The sequence below is a fragment of the Dromiciops gliroides genome, chromosome 2, assembly GCF_019393635.1.
Source record: "Dromiciops gliroides isolate mDroGli1 chromosome 2, mDroGli1.pri, whole genome shotgun sequence".
NCBI lineage: Eukaryota > Metazoa > Chordata > Mammalia > Microbiotheria > Microbiotheriidae > Dromiciops > Dromiciops gliroides.
The window spans coordinates 237849302-237871271 of record NC_057862.1 but is presented as its reverse complement, the minus strand read 5'-3'; the positions used below and the strand labels follow the sequence as shown (position 1 = coordinate 237871271).

At 35.7% G+C, this 21970-nt stretch overlaps 1 protein-coding gene across 2 annotated transcripts in view; it reads left to right on the top strand.

Moving 5' to 3' along the window:
- The window catches only part of BBOF1 (basal body orientation factor 1), a 74575-nt gene that overhangs the window by 12000 nt on the left and 40605 nt on the right, over positions 1-21970 (top strand). For both annotated transcript variants that reach the window (XM_043983992.1, XM_043983991.1), the window contains exon 4: positions 959-1102. In XM_043983992.1, the coding sequence (XP_043839927.1) occupies positions 959-1102 (144 nt within the window). The remainder of the gene's footprint in view (positions 1-958; positions 1103-21970) is intronic.

The following is a 21970-nucleotide window of genomic DNA, read 5'->3' as shown; positions in this document are numbered from 1 at the left end:
GGAAAGAGACCTTTGGATAAAAGGGTTTACTTTTTTTTTTTTTTTTTTGCGGGGCAATGGGGGTTAAGTGACTTGCCCAGGGTCACACAGCTAGTAAGTGTAAAGTGTCTGAGGCCGGATTTGAACTCAGGTACTCCTGAATCCAGGGCCGGTGCTCTATCCACTACGCCACCTAGCCACCCCCCAAAGGGTTTACTTTTAAATCCATGCTCTGCTACTTTTTATCTGTGTGACTTTAGCAGTCGTTTAACGTCTTGGGGCCTCAGTTTTCTAATATGTAAAATGAGAACATTGGGCTAGACGAACTCTACAACCTATGTCTAAGTCTACAGTCCTATGACTGTTATGCTACTTTCTTGTTGTTGAGTTGTTTCAGACTCTATGTGATCCCATTTCAGATTTTCTTGGCAGAGATCCTAGGTTGGTTTGCCATTTCCTTCTCCTGCTCATTTTACAGATGAGGAACTGAGGCAAACAGGGTGAAGTGACTTGACCAGGATCAAATTTGAGGTCATAAAGACGAGTCTTCCTGATTTCAAGTCCAGTGCTCTATCCGCAGTGCCACCTAGCTGCCCTTTCTTATTCTACACAGAATTCTAATAAGTCTTATCTGGTCTATGACCTTGTAACAGATAAGAAGTAAAAAAAGGAGATTCAGAGTATGGTGAAAAAGGCAAAAATAAACAATTGTCAGCTAGAAGCAAAATAAAAGAAAAGCTAGAAAAAATAGACATGAACTATGAGAGAGCAAAGAAATATGTCTTCTTAAAAACAGGAAAAAATAACCCTAAATGTTTCTATAACCCTTGAGTGTATCACTCTATTACAGTATAATATAATATGAAACAATATGCATAATGATAATTGAATATATCAAGAAAGAGTGAAATCCACTGATCTTTCTTAATACTAAACACTAACACTTTACATTAATCTTTTCTTAATTTCTTATTTACAGCAAGAACGCTATGCTTTAAAAATTAATGAGTTGGAGGGGCAATACAATCAGAAAACCAAAGAAATTGGATTAATTCAGATAGAACTGAAAACAATAAAGCAGTTCCAAAGGAGGAAAACTCAAATAGAAAGAGAATTAGAAGAGGTAAGATTTCCTTTTCAAAATCATAACTATATTTTCATCATTATTTTAAAAGGTTGATTTTATAAGGTGGCAAGTGACTGTCTTTGTCAATGAGAGGCCATCAAATTGAGAGAAAGAGAGGAATCAACTGATTTATCAAGCACCTACCATGTGCCAGGGATTGTGCTTGGTCTTAGAGACACAAAGACAAAAACAAAAGTGTCTTTGTTTCTCCATAGAGCTTAGTGCTGGATGGAGAATCTTTTGCTTGCTACTGTTTTGTACAGATTGATAAACCATATATTCCATAATAAGTAATATAATTTATTAAAAAATTAAAACCCAGATTGAGGAGGTAGAGTCAAGATGGTGGAGGAAAGGCAGTGACTTGCCTGAACTTTCCTCAAGACCTCTCCAAATAACTTCAAATGATGCCATAAGATAATTCCTGAAGCAGTAGAACCCACAAAAGGACAGGATGAAATCATTTTTCAGTCAAAGACAACTTAGAGGGGGCGGCTGGGTGGCGCAGTGGATAAAGCACCGGCCCTGAATTCAGGAGTACCTGAGTTCAAATCTGGCCTCAGACACTTGACACTTACTAGCTGTGTGACCCTGGGCAAGTCACTTAACCCCCATTGCCTCACAAAAACAAAAACAACAACAAAGACAACTTAGAAGGTCAGCAGGAAAGGTCTGTTGAATGGGTGTGAGAGTGGAGTGCAGCCCTGTGCAGGCCATGCCAGTGCAGATCCCACCCCAGCAACAGACCCAGCCCCAGTGAACCAGGCCTCAGGAGCCTCTGAATCAGCTGCAGCAGCAGCTACTTCTGGAATTGAGCCCATGGATAGGTAAGGGGGTCAAGTAGTTGGCCAGAGAGAGATTACAGGGTTCTCTTTACTGGCGTTGAGGCAGGACTCTGTTTTTGCCCATGCTTGCATCCAGGTCACAGTCTTGGGTGGTGGTCCTGGGTGGGGGAGGAGCACAAGCACACCAGAGTTTGCAGCCACAGTGGAGCAAGAGTCTATTCTGGGTTCCGAGGCACAGAGGTAGGCCTGTGTTTGCTTGCTGGCACAGGCCAGGAGAGTGGTGAACATACCTCTCCTTAACTCATACCACCTTGAAAGAACTAAGGACTTATAAATTCCTAGAAGTATCTCTGAAAACAGCTGCTCAAACCCCATGAAGCTTGGGACAGTGTGCCCTCTACCCTGGAAACAGTTCCCAACTTTAAAAAAGAGTTAAAAGTCAAGAAATAGTCTGGGAGGGGGCAGCTAGGTGGTGCAGTGGATAAAACATTGGCCCTGGATTCAGGAGGACCTGAGTTCAAATCCAGCCTCAGACACTTGACACTTACTAGTTGTATGACCCTAGGCAAGTCACTTGACCCTCATTGCCCTGCAAAAAAAAAAAAAAAGAAAGAAAGAAAGAAATAGTCTGGGAAAATGAGCAAACAGAAAAAAATTCTAGAAAGTTTCTGTGGTGACAAGCTTTGGAGTCGGGGTTCAGGCTGATGGGGGTTGAGAATCGGAGACGATTAATTGACACATCAGCACCACCTTGTGAGTGAATAACTGTGTGTGCCGTTTATTATTAGGATAGTTCAGTATTTAAAGCAAAAAACCACAAAGAAATCAAATAAAATCTCCGCAAGAATAATTCTAGAGAATAAGGATATTTTTCAACCTTTCAGCCTTAGCATGACAAAACTTGTTCCAGGCCTTAACAAGTCGAGATTTGCACAACTAACTCCTCAGACCCCAGGAGACTGGCCAGACATTGTCACTGGAATTCAAGCTTTAACCACAAAACTCTCCCAGGAAACTCTTGCTGCTTCAGTGACTATGGCCTGAGTCTGGGGAGGGGGAACTCAGTCAGAGGGGTGACAGTCCTCTGGGTTCTCCACAGACAAGGAAGATCAAAATATAACCTCAGAAGAAGATAACAATGACAAAGCTCCTACATCCAAAGCTTCCAAGAAAAATATGAGTTGGTCTCAGGCCATAGAAGTGCTCAAAATGGACTTTGAAAATAAAGAAAGGTAAAGGAAAAAATAGAAAGAGAAATGAGAGTGATGCAAGAAAATCATGAAAAAAAAAGTCAACAGCTTCAATGGCCAAATTGGCCAAATGACAAAGGAGGTACAAAAGCTCTCAGAAGAAAATAATTCCTTAAAAATTAGGATTGAGTAAGTGAAAGTGAATGACTTTATGAGAAATCAAGACACAATAAAGCAAAACCAAAAGAATGAAAAAATAGAAGGCAATGTGAAATATCTCATTGGAAAAACAACTGACCTGGAAAATAGATCCAGGAGAGATAATTTGAAAATTATTGGATTACCTGAAAGCTATGACCAAAAAAGAGCCTAGATATCATCTTCCAAGAAATTTTCAGGGAAAATTGTCCTGATATTCTAGAAGCAGAAGTAAAATAGAAATTGAAAGAATCCACTGATCACCTCCTGAAAGAGATCCCAAAATGGAAACTTCCAGGAATAATATAGTGAAATTCCAGAGCACTCAGGTCAAGTAGAAAATATTGCAAGTAGCCAGAAAGAAACAATTTAAGTACTATGGAGCCACAGTCAGGATAACACAAGATCTACCAGCTTCTACATTAAAGGATCAGAGGGCTTGGAATATGATATTCCAGAGGGCAAAGGAACTGAGATTACAACCAAGAATCACCTACTCAGAAAAGCTGTGTATAATCTTTCAGGGGAAATAGTGGGGTTTTAATGAAAAAGAGGACTTTCAGGCATTCATGATGAAAAGACCTGAACTAAATAGAAAATTTGACTTTCAAATACAAGACCCTAGAGAAACCAGGAAAAAGAAATCAAGAGGGATGTTAAAGGTTTAAACTGTTTACATTCCTACATGGGAAGATGACGATACTGCTAGATCATAAAAAACTTTCTCAGTATTAGGGCAGCTGAAAGGGATATACTTAGATAAAGGGCACAGGTGTGAATTGAATATGAAGGGATGATATTTGTAAAGCTTTTATTTTTTGTTTGTCATTTTTTTTGAGGGGCAGTCAAGATGGAGTGGCTTATGTCTGGACTGGATTTGTGCTCAGGGTCTCCTGGGTCCAGGACTGGTACTTTGTCCACTGTGTCACCTAACTGCCCCATGATGATTTTTTAAATTAAGGGGTGAGAGGAATGCACTTGGATAAAGGGAAAGGGAGAGATGGAATGGGGTAAAGTAGCCCACATAAAAGAAGCAAGAAAAAGCTTATGGAGTAGAGGGGAAGATGGGGAAGGAGCTGGGGAGTGACTGAGCCTTACTCTCATCAGAATTGTCTCAAAGAGGGAATAACATACACACTAAAGTGGGTATAGTAATATACCTTGCCCTGCAGGAAAGTGGGAGGGGAAGAGGATAAGGGGTAAGGAAGGGAGAGCAGATTGGGGGAGGGAGCAGTAAGAAGCAAAACATTTTTGAGGAGGAATACGGTGAAAGAAGATAGAAAATAGAGTAAATATCAAGGGAACAGAATAGGATGGAGGGTAATACAGTTAGCCATAGTAACTGTGAAAGAAATGATAAGCAGGATGCTATCAGAAGGACTTATAAAAAAAAGCAGTCCATCTACAGAGAAAGAACTGATGGTATCTGAATACAGATTGAAGTAAATTTTTTTGTTAGTTTCTCTTTCTAAAGTTATTTTGTCTGTTTTCTTTCACAACCTGACTATGTATGGAGATGTTTTGCATGTATAACTTATATTGAATTGCTTGAATTCTTAGGGAGGGAGTGGAAAGGGTGGGAGGAAGAGAATTCAGAAAATTGATGTGAAAATTTGTTTTTACATGTAATTTTGGGAAAATTCTAAATAAATAAATAAAAATTTAAAAATAAAATAAAGTTTTTGTGGACACTTTCTGGTTCATCATAATATAACCTTAGTTATCTCAAGTATGGCTCCTCCTTCCCCTTCCTTTTTTTTTGGTGGGGCAATGGGGGTTAAATGACTCGCCCAGGGTCACACAGCTAGTAAGTGTCAAGTATCTGAGGTCAGATTTGAACTCAGGTCCTCCTGAATCCAGGGCTGGTTCTTTATCCACTGCACCATCTAGCTGCACCCCCCCCCCCACTTCCCTTCTAAAAGGCCATTCCATCTGACAATATTTTTTAGAGAGGACAAAAAAGTCAGTATAATTGATTGATATGTTGCAGCAGTCTGAAAACATGTGCAATGTGTAATTCCTGTGTACTCTTCAGCTTGAAAAAGGTGTAGTTTGGAGGTATATCTTATCTTCATTTGAGTCTCATTTGATCTTTATAATTTTGTCACATTTACTTTTGATTTTTTTAGTGTATCATTATTTCCATTTACACTGTAGTTGCTTGCTATGTATATTACTTTTTGTATATTTGTATATTATTTTTTGTCTCTGCTTAATTCATTCTGCATCAGTTCATGTAGATTTTTCCATACTTCTCTGTATTTATCACACACATCATTTCTTATAGGAGAGTAATATTCCATTACATTCATGTACCATAATTTATTTAGCCATTCTACAATAGATGGGATTCTATTTAGATTCCAATTATTGTCTATCACAAAAAGTGCTGCTATAAATGTATTCAAGTATATTGGAACTTTCTTCTTATGAATGACTTTCTTGGGATATGAGCACAGTCATGGATTCTTTGGTTCAAAGAGTATAGGCATTTTTTCATTTTATTTGCATAATTGCTTTCTAAAATGGTTATGCCATTTCACAGTTCTACCAACAATGTATTAGTTTGACTGTCTAGAACTTGCCCCCTCCCCACCCCAACACTGTTTCCATTTTCATCATTTTTTGCCAGTTTGCAGGGTGTGAGGTGAAACTTCAGGGTTGTAACCAAAGTTAAATATTTAATCTTTTGTAATTGTCTCTTTCTCTTATTTGGTTAAGAATATGTGTCTCTGGAAAAATAGGATGGAGGGAAATACACAAATAGTAATTATAACTTTGAATGCAAATGGGATGAACTTACCCATAAAACAGAAATGAATAGAAAAGTGGATTAAAAATCAGAATCTGACAATATATTGTTTACAAGAAATGCATTTAAAAGTGAGAGATACACAAAGAGTTAAAATAAAGGGCTGGAGTAGAATTATTATTCTTAAGCTGATGCAAAAAAAGCAGGGATTAAAAAAAAGCAGGGATAATAGCAATCATGATCTCAGATGAAGTTAAAGCTAAAATAGATTTAATTAAAAGAGATAAACAAGAAAACTACATTATTATAAAAGATACCATAGACACTAAGGCAATATCAATACTAAACCTATATGTACCAAGTAATATAGCATCTAAATTTTTAAGAAAAAGTTAAATGAATTATAGTGGAAATAGATAATAATACTATAAAAGTGAGGGATTTTAATCTTCACCTCTCAAAATTAGATAAATCTCACCAAAATATAAATTAGAAAGAAGTCAAAGAAGTGAATAGAATTTTAGATAAGCTAGATATGATAGTTATCTTTAGAGAATTGAATGGGAATAGAAAGGAATATATCTTTTTCTCAGCATACCTGTTACATTTATCAGGATTGACCATATATTATGTTATACAAATTTTATAGTTAAGTAGAGGAAAGCAGAAATATTCGATATATTGCAATGTGTTTTAGATCACAATGCAGTAAAAATTATATTTAATAAGGGACCATGGAAACACAGAGTAAAAACTAATTGGAGACTAATAACCTAATTTTAAAGAATGAGTGGGTTAAAGAATAAATCATAGAAACAATAATTTCATTAAAGAGAATTACAATAATGACACAATATATGAAAACCCATAGGATACAGCAAAAGCAGTAATCAGAGGAAAATTTTTGTCTCTAAATGCTTATATCAGTAAATTAGAGAAGGAACTGACCAATGAAGTGGGTATGCAATTTAAAAAAAAATTACAAAAAGAACAAATTTTAAGATCCCCAATTAAACACTAAATTGGAAATCTTAAAATTAAATGAGATTAATAAAAACGAGTAAGAAAACTATTGAATTAATATGAGTTGGTTTTATGAAAAAAAACAATAAAATAGATAAACCATTGGTTAATATGGTTTAAAAAAGAGAAGAAACCAAATCGCTAGTATTAAAAATAAAAAGGGTGAATATATGACTAGTAGTGAAGATGAAATAAAAGCAATTATAAGGTGTTATCATGCCCAAGTATATGTCAATAGATTTAACTATTTAAGTGAAAAGAAAGAATATTCACAAAAATATTAAACTGCCTAGTTTAACAGAAGAGGAAATAGACTCTCTAAATAAAGGTATTTTAGAAAAAAGAAATCGAACAGGCCATAAATTAGTTTCTTAACTAGGACCAGACAGTTTTATAAGTGAATTCTACCAAATATTTAAAGAACAACTAATTCCAATATTAAATACATTATTGGAAATACTAGACAAAGGAGAAGTTCTACCAAACTCCTTTTATAAAACAAATATGATATTGAAACCTAAAGCTGGAACAGTAAAAACAGAGAAAGAAAATTATAGACCAATTTTACCAATTGATATGGACACAAAAATCCTAAATAAAATGCTAGCAAAATAAAATGCAACAATATATTATGAAGATGGTACATTGTGACTGGGTAGGATTTATACCAGGAATGAAGGGATGATTTAACATAAGGAAAACTATTAATATTAATATAATTGATTATAGTAATAATAAAAGAAACAAAAATGATATATTAGTAGATGCAGAAAAAGCTTTTGATAAAGTACAATACACATTCTTATTAAAAACACTTGAGGGGCAGCTAGGTGGCGCAGTGGATAGAGCACCGGCCCTGGAATCAGGAGTACCTGAGTTCAAATCCGGCCTCAGACACTTAACACTTACTAGCTGTGTGACCCTGGGCAAGTCACTTAACCCCAATTGCCTCACTAAAAAAACAAAACAAAACACTTGAAAGTATAGGTATAAATGGATTTTTCCTTAAATTGATAAGAGGGCCACTAGGTGGCACCAGCAGATATAGCTCCAGCCCTGGATTCAGGAGGACCTAAGTTCAAATCCAGCTTCAGACATTTGACACTTACTACCTGTGTGACCCTGGGCAAGTCACTAAACCCTTATTGCTCTGCTAAATAAATAAATAGATAAATAAATACATTGATTAGAAGTATTTGCCTAAAACCATCAGTAAGTATTATTTGTAATGGGGATAGCTTTCCCAGTAAGATCAGGATTAAAACAAGGATGCCCATTGTCACCAATATTATTCAGTACTGTGTTGGAAATCTTACCAGTAACAAAAAGAGAAGAAAAAGAGATCAAAGGAATCAGAACGGGCAATGAGGTAATAAAACTCTTTTTACAGACAATATGATGATATACCTGGAAAACCCAAAAGTCTCTACTAATAAGTTAATTGAAACACTAATCTTAGCAAAGTAACAGAATAAAAGGAAACCCACTTAAATCATCAGGATTCCTATATATCACAAACAAAATCCTGCAAGAATAGATAGTAAAGAGATGCCCTATTTAAAATAATTGTAGAAGGAAGATAGTATGGCAGAAACTAGGCATAGACCAACATCTTACACCATATACCAAAATAAGGTCAAAATGGGTACATGATTTAGACACAATGAGTGATACCTTAGGTAAATTAGGAAAGGAATGAATGGTTTACCTCTCAGATCTATGGAGAGGTGAGCAATTTATGACCAGACAAGAGATAGAGAATATTATGAAATGCAAAATGGATGATTTTGATTACATATAATTAAAAAGGTTTTGTACAAACAGAAGCAATGCAGCAAAAATTAGAAGGGAAACAGAAAGCTGGAAAACAATTTTTACAGCCAGTGTTTCTGATAAAGGCCTTATTTCTAAAATATATAGGGAACTAAATAAAATTTGTAAGAATGCAAAGTCATTCCCAAATTGAAAAATGGTCAAAAAGATATGAACAGGCAGTTTTCAGATGAAGAAATCAAAGTTATCTATTGCTATATGAAAAAAAGCTCTAAATCACTATTGATTAGAGAAATGCAAATTTAAAAACTCTGAGGTAAAACCTGACACCTATCAGATTGGTTAATATGACAAAAAAGGAAAATAACAAATGTTGGAGAAGCTGTGGAAAAATTGGAACACTAATGCATTGTTGGTGGAGCTATGAATTGATCCAACCATTCTAGAGAGCAATTTGGAACTATGCCCAAAGGGTTATAAAATTGTGCATACCTTTTGACCTAGCAATGCCACTATTAGGTCTTTATCCCAAAGAGATTATAAAAAAGGGAAAAGGACCCACATGTACAAAAATATTTATAGCTGCTCTTTTTGTGGTGGCAATGAATTGGAAAATTGAGGGGATACCCATCAATTGGGGAATGGCTAAACAAGTTTTGGCATATGAATATAATGGAATGCTATTTCACTGTAAAAAATGATGAGCAGGCAGATTTTAGAGAAACCTGGAAGGACTTACATAAACTGATGCTGAGTGAGATGAGCAGAACCAGGAAAACCTTGTACACAGTAATCAACAACATTGTATGATGATCAACTTTAATAGACTTAACTCTTCTCAACAATTCAATGGTCCAAGATAATTCCAAAGGACTCATGATGGAAAATGCTCTCCAAATCCAGAAAAAAGAACTGTGGAATCTAGATGCAAATTGAACCATACTATTTCTACATTTTTTGTTTTTGTTTTTGTTTTTTTGAGGTTTTTTCCTTTTGTTCTGATTCTTCTTTCACAACATTACTAATGCAGAAATATATTTAATGTGATTGTACATATATAACCCTATATGAGACTGCTTGCTGTCTTAGGGAGGGAGGGAGAAAAATTTGGAACTAGAAATCTTATAAAAACAAATGTTGAAAACTATCTCTACATGTGACTAGAAAATAATAAAATACTTTTATGATTAAATAATGCTCTAAATCCCAGTGATTAGAGAAATGTAAATTAAAACAACTCTGAGTTTCTACCTCACACCTATCAGATTCGCTAATATGAGAGAAAAGGAAAATGATAAATGTTGGAGAAGTTGTGGGAAAATTGGAACACTAATGCATTGTTGGTGGAGTTGTGAACTGATCCAGCCATTCTGGAAAGTGATTTGGAGCTATGCCCAAAGACTATGGGATTGTTCATTCCCTTTGACCCAGTAATACCACTACTAGGTCTCTATCCCAAAGAGATCATAGAAAAGGGAAAAGGACCCTTTGTGGTAGCAAAGAATTGGAAATTGAGGGAATGTCCATCAATTGGGGAATGGCTGAACAAGTTGTGGTATATGAATGTAATGGAATACTATTGTACTATAAGAAATGATGATCAGGCAGATTTCAGAAAAACCTGCAAAGACTTAAGTGGACTGATGTTGAGTTAAGTGAGCAGAACCAGAAGAACATCGCATACAGTAACAACAATGTTGTATGATGATCAAGTGTAATAGACTTGGCTCTTCTCAGCAGTGCAATTTTCCAAGACAATTGCAAAGAACTCATGATGGAAAATGTTTTCCACATCCAGAAAAAAGAACTGTGCATTCTGAATGCAGATTAAACCATACTGTTTCTACTTGTTCGTTGTTTTTTTTCCTTTTTGACATTTTTCCCTTGTGTTCTGATTTTTCTTTCACAACATGACGAATGCAGAAATATTTTTGATGTGATTGTACATATATAACCTATATCAGAATTCTTTCTGTCTTGAGGATAGGGGAGGGAAAGGAGGGAGGGAGAAAAATTGATAATTAAAAAATCTTATGAAAACAAATGTTGAAAACTATCTTTACATGTAACTGGAAAATAATAAAATACTTTTATGATAAAAAATAAAATAATTATACAGTATAAAATACCTGGGAGTACACCTGTCAAGATAACATTGTATACAATAACAGCAGTATTGTTTAAGAAAAACTTTAAATTTTAAACAACTATATCTTTTTTAATATTTTATTCAAATTAACTACAAAGGAACCATGAAGGAAGATGTTCTCTGCCTCCAGAGAAAGAACTGATAAATGGATGTATAGTATGGTTCTCTCTATATAAATACACATACATACACACATATATGTATATACACATACATGTATACACATATATATATAATATTTGTGGAGGGTTGTTTTTTTTTTTTTTTAGTGAGGCAGTTGGGGTTAAGATACTTGCCCAGAGTCACACAGCTAGTAAGTGTTAAGTGTCTGAGGCCGGATTTGAACTCAGGTACTCCTGACTCCAGGGCTGGTGCTCTATCCACTGCGCCACCTAGCTGCCCCATAATATTTATATTTAATGTTAGCCATCTCTAAGTCAGGGTAGGGAGGGAAGGAAGAAAAAATATAAAAAGAGCATAGCAGAGATTAAAAGGAGAATTTAGAAGGAACCATAGAAAGTAGAGTAGCCTTGAAAATGGTGTGTAGTGCTTATTATATAACTTTTCAAAGTAAACAGTGTGAAATGTAAATTCATGGTTTTCTAGTGAATCCTTTTTTATGTTATACTATGTACATGGAAATGTTCTTTTTTGTCTTTATGTATTTAAGTTCAAAATGAATTAAAAATAAATAATATTAAATAAAAAAGAATGTCTCCTACCCATAGCTATAGGAGATCTATGATCTGTTTCTCTTTTAATTTTTTAATATTATAATCATTAAAAATAATGTCATGTATACATTTAGACTGTATTGTGGAATATGGTGTTGGTCTAAGCCTAATTTCTGCCAGGAGGAGTTTTTTCCTAAGCAATTTATATTTTCCACTTTATCAAATACTGGGCGCCAATAAAGTCTGTTGTTTCTGAATCACTTGTCTAGCCTGTTCCATTGATCTTTTGTTAACTAGTACCAGGTGATTTTGATGATGGCTGCTTTATAAGATAGTTTGAGGTCTGGAAAGTGCTATTCCCCCTTTGTCCCTTTGTTTTTTCATCATTTTCCTTGATATTCTAGCTCTTTTGGTTTTCCAAATGAATCTTGTTATTGATAATTTTATTGACAAAGCAGTAAAAGCATAAATTAAATTTGGTATTATTGTTATTTTTATTATATAGGCATGGCCTAGCCATGAGTATCAAATATTCCTCCAACTATTTAAGTTCTTTATTTCTTTAAGGGTCACTTTGTAATTCAAGCTATACAAATCTTTTGTTGGTTTTGGGGGGTTGATCCACAGATATTTTAAGTATTTTGTAGTTATTTGGAATAGAATTTTCCTTTTCTATTTTTGCTGTTTATATTTACTTTATAGAAAATGTTTATTCTTTATATTTATTTTATAGAAATGCTATTGGTTTTAAGGATTTGTTTTGTATAAACTTGACTGAAGCTATTGATTGTCACAATTAGTATCCTTGCTGATTCCCTAGGATTTTTCCAGGTAAATCATCATATCATCAGTAAACAGGAATAGTTTTATTTCCTCTTTACCTATTTTTATACTTTAATTTTTTTCTTGTCTTATTGCTGTTGCTAACATTTCCATAACTACATCAAATAATAGTGGAGAAAGTGAGCAGCCTTGCTTTACTCCTGTTTTTATTGGAAAAGGTTCTAATGTATCCCTATTGTGCATTTTTCTTGCTTTTGGTTTTAAATATATGCTTTTTATGATATTAAAAAAGGTTCTGGGCAGCTAGGTGGTGCAGTGGATAGAGCACTGGCCCTGGAGTCAGGAGGACCTGAGTTCAAAGCTGGCCTCAGACACTTAACACTTACTAGCTGTGTGACCCTGGGCAAGTCACTTAACCCCAGTTGCCTCACTTAAAAAAAAAAAAAGGTTCTTCAGTGCCTATACTTCGTGTGTGTGTGTGTGTGTGTGTTGTTTTTTTTTTAAGCATAAAAGCATTGTACTTTCTTGGAAGTTTTTTCTGCATTTCTTAAGATGTTCATGTGGTTTGGGGTGTTTTAGTTTTTAATATGATTAATTATGTTGATTGTTTTCCTCATGTTGTACCATCCTTTCATCCTTGATGTAAATCCCATTTGGTTATAATGAATGATTTCTTGGATAAATTACTATAATTTGTTTGATAGGGTTTTGTTTAAATTTCTTGAGTGAATGTTCATTATTGATATTTGTCTATAGTGTTTTACCTTTCCCTGGTTTACGGATTAGGACTATATTTGTCTCATAAAGGATTCTGGTAAAGTGTTTTCTTTTGTCAATTTCTTGAGAATAATTTGTGAAGTATGGGTACTATCTGTTTTTTAAAAGTATGATAGAATTCTTCACTAAATCTATCAGGACCAGAGTTTTGTGGGTTTTTTTCTTTTTTCATTTACAGCTAGATCTATTTCCTTTTCTGAGATTGGGTTATTTTATATTTCTATTTGGTCTTCTAATAGTTTGGGGATTTTATGTTTTTGAAGCTATTCCTCCCACAAGAAAACTTGTGTTCCCATATAATTGTGCATAATAAGTCCTGATTATTCTTTTTATTTCTCGTTTTTTGTTGTGATTTCACCTCATTTGTTATTTTATTAATCTGATGTTCTGTCTTTTTAGACAACTAAAGGTTTTTCAATTTTTTTGTCTTTTTAAAGAATCCTCTTTTAGTTTTATTTATTTTTTCTTTAGGGATTTTTTGTTTCCTGTTTATCTTTTTCCCTCTAATGTTTTTTTTGGGGGTGAGGCAATTAGGGTTAAGTGACTTGCCCAGGGTCACACAGCTAGTAAGTGTTAAGTGTCTGAGTCTGGATTTGAACTCAGGTCCTCCTGATTCCAGGGCCAGTGCTCTATCCACTGTACCACCTAGCTGCCCCACCCTTCAAATTTTAATATCCCCTCTTTTGTACGTATTTTGGATTTATTTGTTGGCTTTCTAATTTTTTTAAATGTACATTTAGTTCATTAATCCTTTCTTTTTCTTTTTTGTTATTATATGTTTATAAGGATATGATTTTCCTCCCCTAAGGATTGCTTTACATTTATCCCAGAAATTTTGGCATGTTGTTTCATCATTGCTGTTTTCCTTTATATAATTGTTAATTGTTTCTTTGATTTGTTCTTTGACTAACTCCTTTAGAACTTTTTTTTGATTAAATCTACATTTAGGTCTGTATCTTTTAATTATGATCCCTGAACCAATTTTAATTTTTATTGGATTATGGTCTGTAAAGAATATATTAACTATTTCTGCCTTTTAAAATTTGTTTTCAGTATCTCTGTAACCATAAATTTTTATGAATCTTCCATGTGTTCTTGAGAAATATATATAATATATATGTGTGTGTGTGTATGCATGTATACATGTTCTTTTGCTGTCCCATTTAAAAGATGTCATAAGTCCTTTTTTTTTTTTGCAGGGCAGTGAGGGTTAAGTGATTTGCCCAAGGCCACACAGCTAGTGTCAAGTGTCTGAGGCTGGATTTGAACTCAGGTCCACCTGAATCTAGGGCCAGTGCTTCATCCACTGCGCCACCTAGCTGCCCCCCATAAGTCTTTTAACTCTAGTTTCTCTAGTAATTTGTTTAGTTCCATATTTTCCCTTTTGTTTATCTTTCTGTTAGATTTATGCAAAACTGAGAGAGGGATATTGAAGCCCTCTGTCACTAGTATGTTACTATTTATGTCTTCTTGTAGCTCAGATAATGTTTTCTCTATTCCAATGTTAAGGCATTTGGAGCATATGTTTATTACTGATACTTGTTTGTTGCCTATGGTTCCTTTCAGCTGGTATAGTTTCCTTGTTTATCCCTTTTTCTATTTTGAATGCTTGTTTTAGTTTTGTCAGGTAGCATACTGGCAATTCCTGCTTTTTTGGATTCACTTGATAAAGAGTAAATTTTTTTCAACTGTTTTATTTTGTGTATGTCTTTGTTGTTTCTTGTAAACAACAGATTGTAGGATTTTGTTTTCTTATCCGATATGTCCCATTTTGGTTTTATTAGATTGTTTAATCCATTCACATTTAATATGATAAGAGTTAGGTATGTATTTTCCTTTATCTATCTCTAACATTGAGGGTTATTTTTTTAACTTATGATTTTCCCCTCTTTTCTGTTGTAAACACAATATTGTGTTCCTTTAGTTACTTTGATTTTAATCTTTTTTTTTTTTAAGGTGGCCTTATTCCCACTGACTATTCCCCTCACCCTCATTTGTAACCCCCTTTTGGGGGAATTTTGCTTCTTCCTTTATCTCTTCTGCTTTTTTCTGGTTGTATAATTCTTCTTCCCTATTTTACCTCTCAATCAGTTAGATTATCCCTTCCTCTCTTCCCCATCAAGTAGTCTTGTTCATTAGTTTTTTTTGTTTGTTTTGTTTTTTGGTGAGGCAATTGGGGTTAAGTGACTTGCCCAGGGTCACACAGCTAGTAAGTGTCAAGTGTCTGAGGCCAGATTTGAACTCAGGTACTCCTGAATCCAGGGCTGGTGCTCTATCCACTGCGCCACCTAGCTTCCCCTCATTAGTTTTTTAAATTGCACTTTTTTGTACCTGCCATATCTTAAAATTCCTATCTCTATAACTTCACTTGAATGTGTTGTCTCTTCTTACCTTGCTCAGTCACCACTCATACAACAATCACTCTAGTACAGGCCTAATCAGTCTCCTTGTCTCCAGTCTTTCCAATGTCTAATGTATCTTCCAGTGCTCAAGAAACTCCAGTGGCTCCCTATTTCCTCTAATGTCAAATATATATTCAACATTTAAAATGCCTTTATACTCTGGTTCAATGCTACCTTTCCAGACTCATAACACATTTCTCCTCTTTACAAAACCAAAGTAATTTTCCAAAACATAGGTCTGAGCATGTCACCCTGTAGAGGCAGTTAGGTGGAACAGTGGCTAGAGAGCTGAGTCAGGAAGACCTATGATTTTGAAAATCACTTCAGAAGCTGTGCTGAAGATGAATTATTATGGGGAGAAACCTGAGGGGGGGGGGGTGTTCAGTTAAAAGGCTATTAAGTCGAGGCTAGAGGTGATGAAGACCTTCAATAAAGTAGTGGCTATGTGAGTGGAGAGGAGACATATTCAAGAGATGTTATAAAGAAGGAACAATTTATTTTCACCCTCCTGCTAGCCAGTTTCTTGAATAACATTTATTTTTGTTTTTAATAGTATTTTATTTTATTTTTTCCAATTACATGTAAAGAGTTTCCAACATTCATTTCTGTAAGATTTTGAGTTCTAAATTTTTCTCCCATCTTCCCTTTCCTCCCTCCTCCCCAAGACAGAAAGAAATCTGATATAGGATATATACGTACAATGATGTTAAATATATTTCCACAATAGTCATGTTGTGAAAGAAGAATCAGAACAAAAGGGAAAAACCACAAGAAAGAAGAAACAAAAAAAACCAACAGAAAAAGTGAAAATAGTATGCTTCAATCTGCATTCAGACTCCAAAGTTCTTATTTTGGATGTGGAGAGCATTTTCCATCATGAGTCTTTTGGAATTGTCTTGGATCATTGTATTGATGAGAAGAGCTAAGTCTATCACAGTTGATCATCTTACAGTGTTGCTGTTATTGTGTGCAATGTTCTCCTGGTTCTGCTCACTTAACTCAACATAAGTCCACTTAAGTCTTTCCAGGTTTTTCTGAAATCTGCCTGCTCATCATTTCTTACAGAACAATAGTATTCCATTACATTCATATATCACAACTTGTTCAGCCATTCCCCAATTGATGGGTATCATCTCATTTTCCAATTTTTTGCTACCACAGAAAAAGCAACTAAAAATACTTTTGTACATGTGGGTTCTTCTCCCTTTTTTGTAATCTCTTTGTGGGTATAGACCTAGTAGTGGTATTACTGGGTCAAAGGGTATACATAGTTTTGTAGTCCTTTGGGCATAGTTCCAAATTGCTTTCTAGAATGGTTGGATCAGTTTAAAACTCCACCAACAATGCATTAGTGTTCCAGTTTTCCCACATCTCCAACATTTATCATTTTCTTTTTTTCTGTCATGTAAGCCAATCTGATAGGTGCGAGGTAGTGCTTCAGAATAATTTAATTTGCATTTCTCTAATCAATATTGATTGAAAACATTTTTTCATGACTATAAATAGCTTTAATTTCTTCATCCAACATTTATTTAATAGTGAATCTTTTCCCCATTAAAATATTTCCTGTAGGTTTATCAGACGTTAATTTTTTTGTGTAATCTTTTTGTTTGTTTGTTTGCAAGAGTTACTTTCTATTGGTCTACTTTTCTGTTGTTTTGTTTTGTTCTTTGCCCACTACCAGATAATTGTAATGAGAATTCCCCTATGTTTTTTGTTTGTTTGTTTGGTTTTGGAAGGCAGTTGAAGTGAAGTGACTTGCCCAGGGTCACACAGCTAATTAAGTGTTTGAGGCTGGATTTAAACTCAGATCCTCGACTCCATGGCTGGTACTCTGTCCATTGCATCCCCTAGCTGACCTTACTATGTTTTAAAGTATGGAAGAGCAAGTCCACTTTAATCTATTTCCCCCCACAAACCCCCACAATTCATTCTACTATTATAATTTATTTTTCCATATAAATTTTGTTATGATTGGTGTTTTTATTGAGATTACATTAAATCTATAGGTTAATCTAGGAAATATTGTTATTTAAAAAATATTAATCCTACCCATATGTGAACATGGAATATACATCCTGTTAATTTAGATCTTCCCTTACTTCTGTCACTGTGGTTTTATGGTTCTTTTTATATTGGTCCTTCTACCAAAGTCCTACTCTGATTCCTCATCATGGAAGTGCCTGAGTTTTCAATGACTGTGCCAGCAGAGTTCTTTCTGGCTCTGGCAGGACCTTTCAGGCTGGAAAAGCTTCAGATACTGACTGTCAGCAGACCATATGTCTGTTGTCCCAGAACCAGCCGAGCTAAGTTTGACAAGGTCGATTTCAGAGTGATGAATTTCTTGGCCACAGCTGCTCTTGAAGACATTCTATCAAGTTGCGGTCTGTGTCAATGGAAGGGAATGCCCACATTGATGAATTCATGAATCCATCAAGAAGTTATAGGAGTCCCATCTATATCCAGGTAAGAATCCAGATATTTCATGATTTTTTTTGTTATAAAAGAAGTTTAAATTTTTTTTCTTGGTCTTTGTTGATAGATATAAGAATACAAAGTACTTTTGCGGGTCTATTTTATTTCCTGCGTCCTTTCTGTTATTTCCTGCACTCTTTCTGAACTCATTTATCAGCTCTCATTTGGGGGGTAGGACACAGGGTGATTAATTTTCTAATCAAGTCTTCTACAGACAATATTTTCATTTCTTGAATTGTCAGGGAATAGGGGCTGAACCTGTAATTTCACTGCTATAGGGAACTGCCTAGTGAGGAAACCTCCACTAATATAGTTCAGCCCTTCTGCAACTTAAAGGCTGAGAAAGTCATCCTGTCAAAGGTTACATAGCCAATATGTTTCAAAAGTGGGACTCAAAGCCAGCTCTTCTTGACTCTGAGGCTAGCTTTCTATTTTCTGTAGCAAATTGTTTCTAATTACTTTTTCTTATAATACTTAATCGCTAGTATTTATTTTTTAAATTGCTAGTATTTTTAATACTATAACTTAAAATATGGTGAACATGAATAGCCTTGTTTTATCTTTTTCTTTTTTTTTTTTTTTTGGTGGGAATGCTTTTTTAAAAAAAGCAAAAGGGGCAGCTAGGTGGCGCAGTGGATAAAGCACCAGCCCTGGATTCAGGAGTACCTGAGTTCAAATCTGGCCTCAGACACTTGACACTTATTAGCTGTGTGACCCTGGGCAAGTCACTTAACCCCCATAGTCCTGCAAAAAACAAACAAAAATAATAATAATTAAAAAAAAAAAACAAAAAAAATTTTTATTTAAACTTTTGAGTTCCAAATTCTATCCCTCCTTTCTTCCTTCCCCTTCTCTTTTCCAGAGGTGGCAAGCAATCAAATATAGGTTATATATGTGCAGTCATGTAAAACATTACCATATTAGTCATTTTGTATAAGAAAACTTGAATAAAAGAAAAAATGAAATTGAAAAATAGCATGCTTCAGTCTGTGTTGTTAATATCAGTTCTTTCTCTGAAGGTGGATAGTATACTTTGTCAATAGTTCTTTGGGATTGTCTTGGATCATTGTATTGTTGAGAATAGTTACGTCATTCACAGTTCTTCATCAAACAATATTGCTATCATTGTATACAACATTCTGCTCACTTCACTCTTTATCAGTTCATGTAAGTCTAGAAAGACCTTTCTGAAATCCTCCAGTTTGTCATTTTTTATAGCACAATAATATTCCATCACTATCATATACCACAGCTTGTTTAAACATTTCCCAATTAATGGGTATTCCTTTGATTTCCTATTCTTAGCCACCACAAAAAGAACTGCTATAATTATTTTGTACAAATAGGTCTTTTTCTCTTTTTTGGGATGTTTCTGGGATATAAACCTAGCAGTGGTATTGCTGGATCCGAGGCTACGCACAATTTTATGTGGTGTGAGGTATAGATCTATACTTAGTTTCTACCATACTGTTTTCTGATTTTCCCAGCAGTTTTTGTCAAATAATAAGTTTATGTTCCCAAAACTTGGATCATTGAGTTTATCATATACTAGATTACTATAGAAATTTACTATAGTGTCACTAATCCATCACTCTGTTTCTTAGCCAGTACCAGATTGTTTTGAGATCTGATACAGGTAGACCACCTTCTTTTGCATTTTTTATTCATTCCCTTCATATCCTTGAGCTTTTGTTCTTCCAGATGAATTTTGTTATCATTTTTTCTAGATCTATAAAATATTTTTTGATAATTAATTTAGGTAGGTTTGTCATTTTATTATATTGGCTCAGCCTACCCTTGAGCAATTAATACTTAATTAATTTAATTAGTCTTTTTTTTGCTCATTTTTATGCCTTTTTTTGGTGACTTGGTATTTTTATGTGAGTTGGGCCCTAGTCCTTCACTGTCTCAAGTTTTTGTGCTGTGGCTCTGGGTCTTAATGGTGGCTTTCACTGGGCTCGAGGGCATAGCTATTTCTTTTCTCTGTAGGATTGTATTGGGAAGGTAGATCCTCCCTGTTGGCTGTCTCTGGGTGTGGGGGTTAGCTGTCAGACTGCTTCAGGGGTAGGGCTTTGCTGCTGGGTTGCTGTTGTATTAGAGTCTTTCTCGTGGTTGGCCCCAGAAGAGAGATCTTGTTGCTGGTTTACCCCAAAGGTGGTGTCCTGCTGCTGGGTTTCTATGGTAACTAGGCCTCTCTGTTAAAAGGCCTTGGAAGAGTAATTTTGTTGCAAATATGCCAGATAGCTGGGGCCCCCTGCTGCTGGGTGTTATGGAAAGAGTCTCTGTGGGTAGGCTTCAGGGGTGGGGTCTCACTGTTGGTCACCCTCTGGGTGGGGCCTTACTATTGGCCAGCCTCTGGGTGGAGCCTCATTACTGATCAGCAGTGGAGTCAAGGCTTCCCTGGTGGCTTGTGTGGAGGGTGGGGGCTTGCTGTGCTGCCCAGACAGTTCACAGGCTAGGGAGTTGCTGATTTGCAGGAGGGTGGGGCCTCACTGCTGGATTGCTCCAGGCTTAGAGCCTTGCTGAAGACCCCTTGCTGCTGCTTCTTGACCTCACTCCCCTCCCACCCAGGTAAGACGGACCTTTTCTGCCAGGTTGGTATGCCACTTCTCTGTTACTACATCAATTCTGAGGTGCTTTTCTAGTTGTTTGTTGGGGAAATTTGGGAGGGCTTCAGAGTGTTGCTTCCTCACTCCGCCATCCTGGCACTGGAAGTTCCTAGTGAAGTGATTTAGAAGAAGAGCAGAGAGCCCAGGGAAATTTATGGTGTAACAAAGGAGTCTGGAAGGAGTATTCAGAAAGGGAGGAGCAAAACCAGGAGGGAATGGTGTACTGAAAACCTAGGGAGATAAGAGTATCAAGAAGGTAATAGGTCAAGGAAAATGAGGATTGAGAAGAGGCCATCGGATTTGGCAAGTAAGACATCACTGGTAGGGCAGCTAGGTGGCGCAGTGGATAAAGCACTGGCCCTGGATTCAGAAGTACCTGAGTTCAAATCCGGCCTCAGACACTGGGCAAAGTCACTTAACCCCCATTGCCCAACAAAACAAAACAAGACATCACTGGTAACAGGAAAAAGCAGTTTCAATGCAATGAGAATTTCTGAAGTCAGAAGTAAGAGAGTGGGAGAAGAGTAAAGTGGAGGCACTGATTGTAAGATAGCCTTTTTGAAGAGTTTAACCACAAAGGGTAGGACATATAGGATGATTGTTAATAGAAGTGGAAATGATGTGGGATGGAATTAGGGTCAAATTGATTGTGAGTTATCCCAAAAGAATTACAAGACTCAGTGGCTCAGTTTCCCAAGTTTTATTGCAATACTGTGAGTAAACACAGGGAGGGAACCAGAAAAGTGGAAAGGTATCTCTCAAATAGGGAAAGAAAATAGTTATATTTATAGTATGGATAAATTGATTATCAGTCTCATTATAATAATCTCCACTTTAGGGAGGTACAGGGGAGGGTTTATCCTAATTTAGAGTTCCTGGGGGCTTAAGCCAACCCCCAAGGTGGGTACCTTTTTCCGTGGAGGTGTGTTTTGGGGGTTTACACGTCATAAGGTGAATCTGGGAACAAATTTAGCCTTTTCTGTGCATGTCTCTTTCTGATTCCCATGACTAGTTTCAAAATATCTTCATTTTTCATTTATTTCTCATTTGATTTTCTATAGCCTGTCAGTATATCATTGTTATTATTGACCTTAATGATCTTAATGCCTCTTTATGTTCTTGTTATTGAGAACTACAAAATTGGGGCGGCTAGGTGGCAGAGTGGATAAAGCACTGGCCCTGGATTCAGGAGTTCCTGAGTTCAAATCCGGCCTCAGACACTTGACACTAGCTGTGTGACCTTGGGCAGGTCACTTAAGCCCCATTGCCTCACAA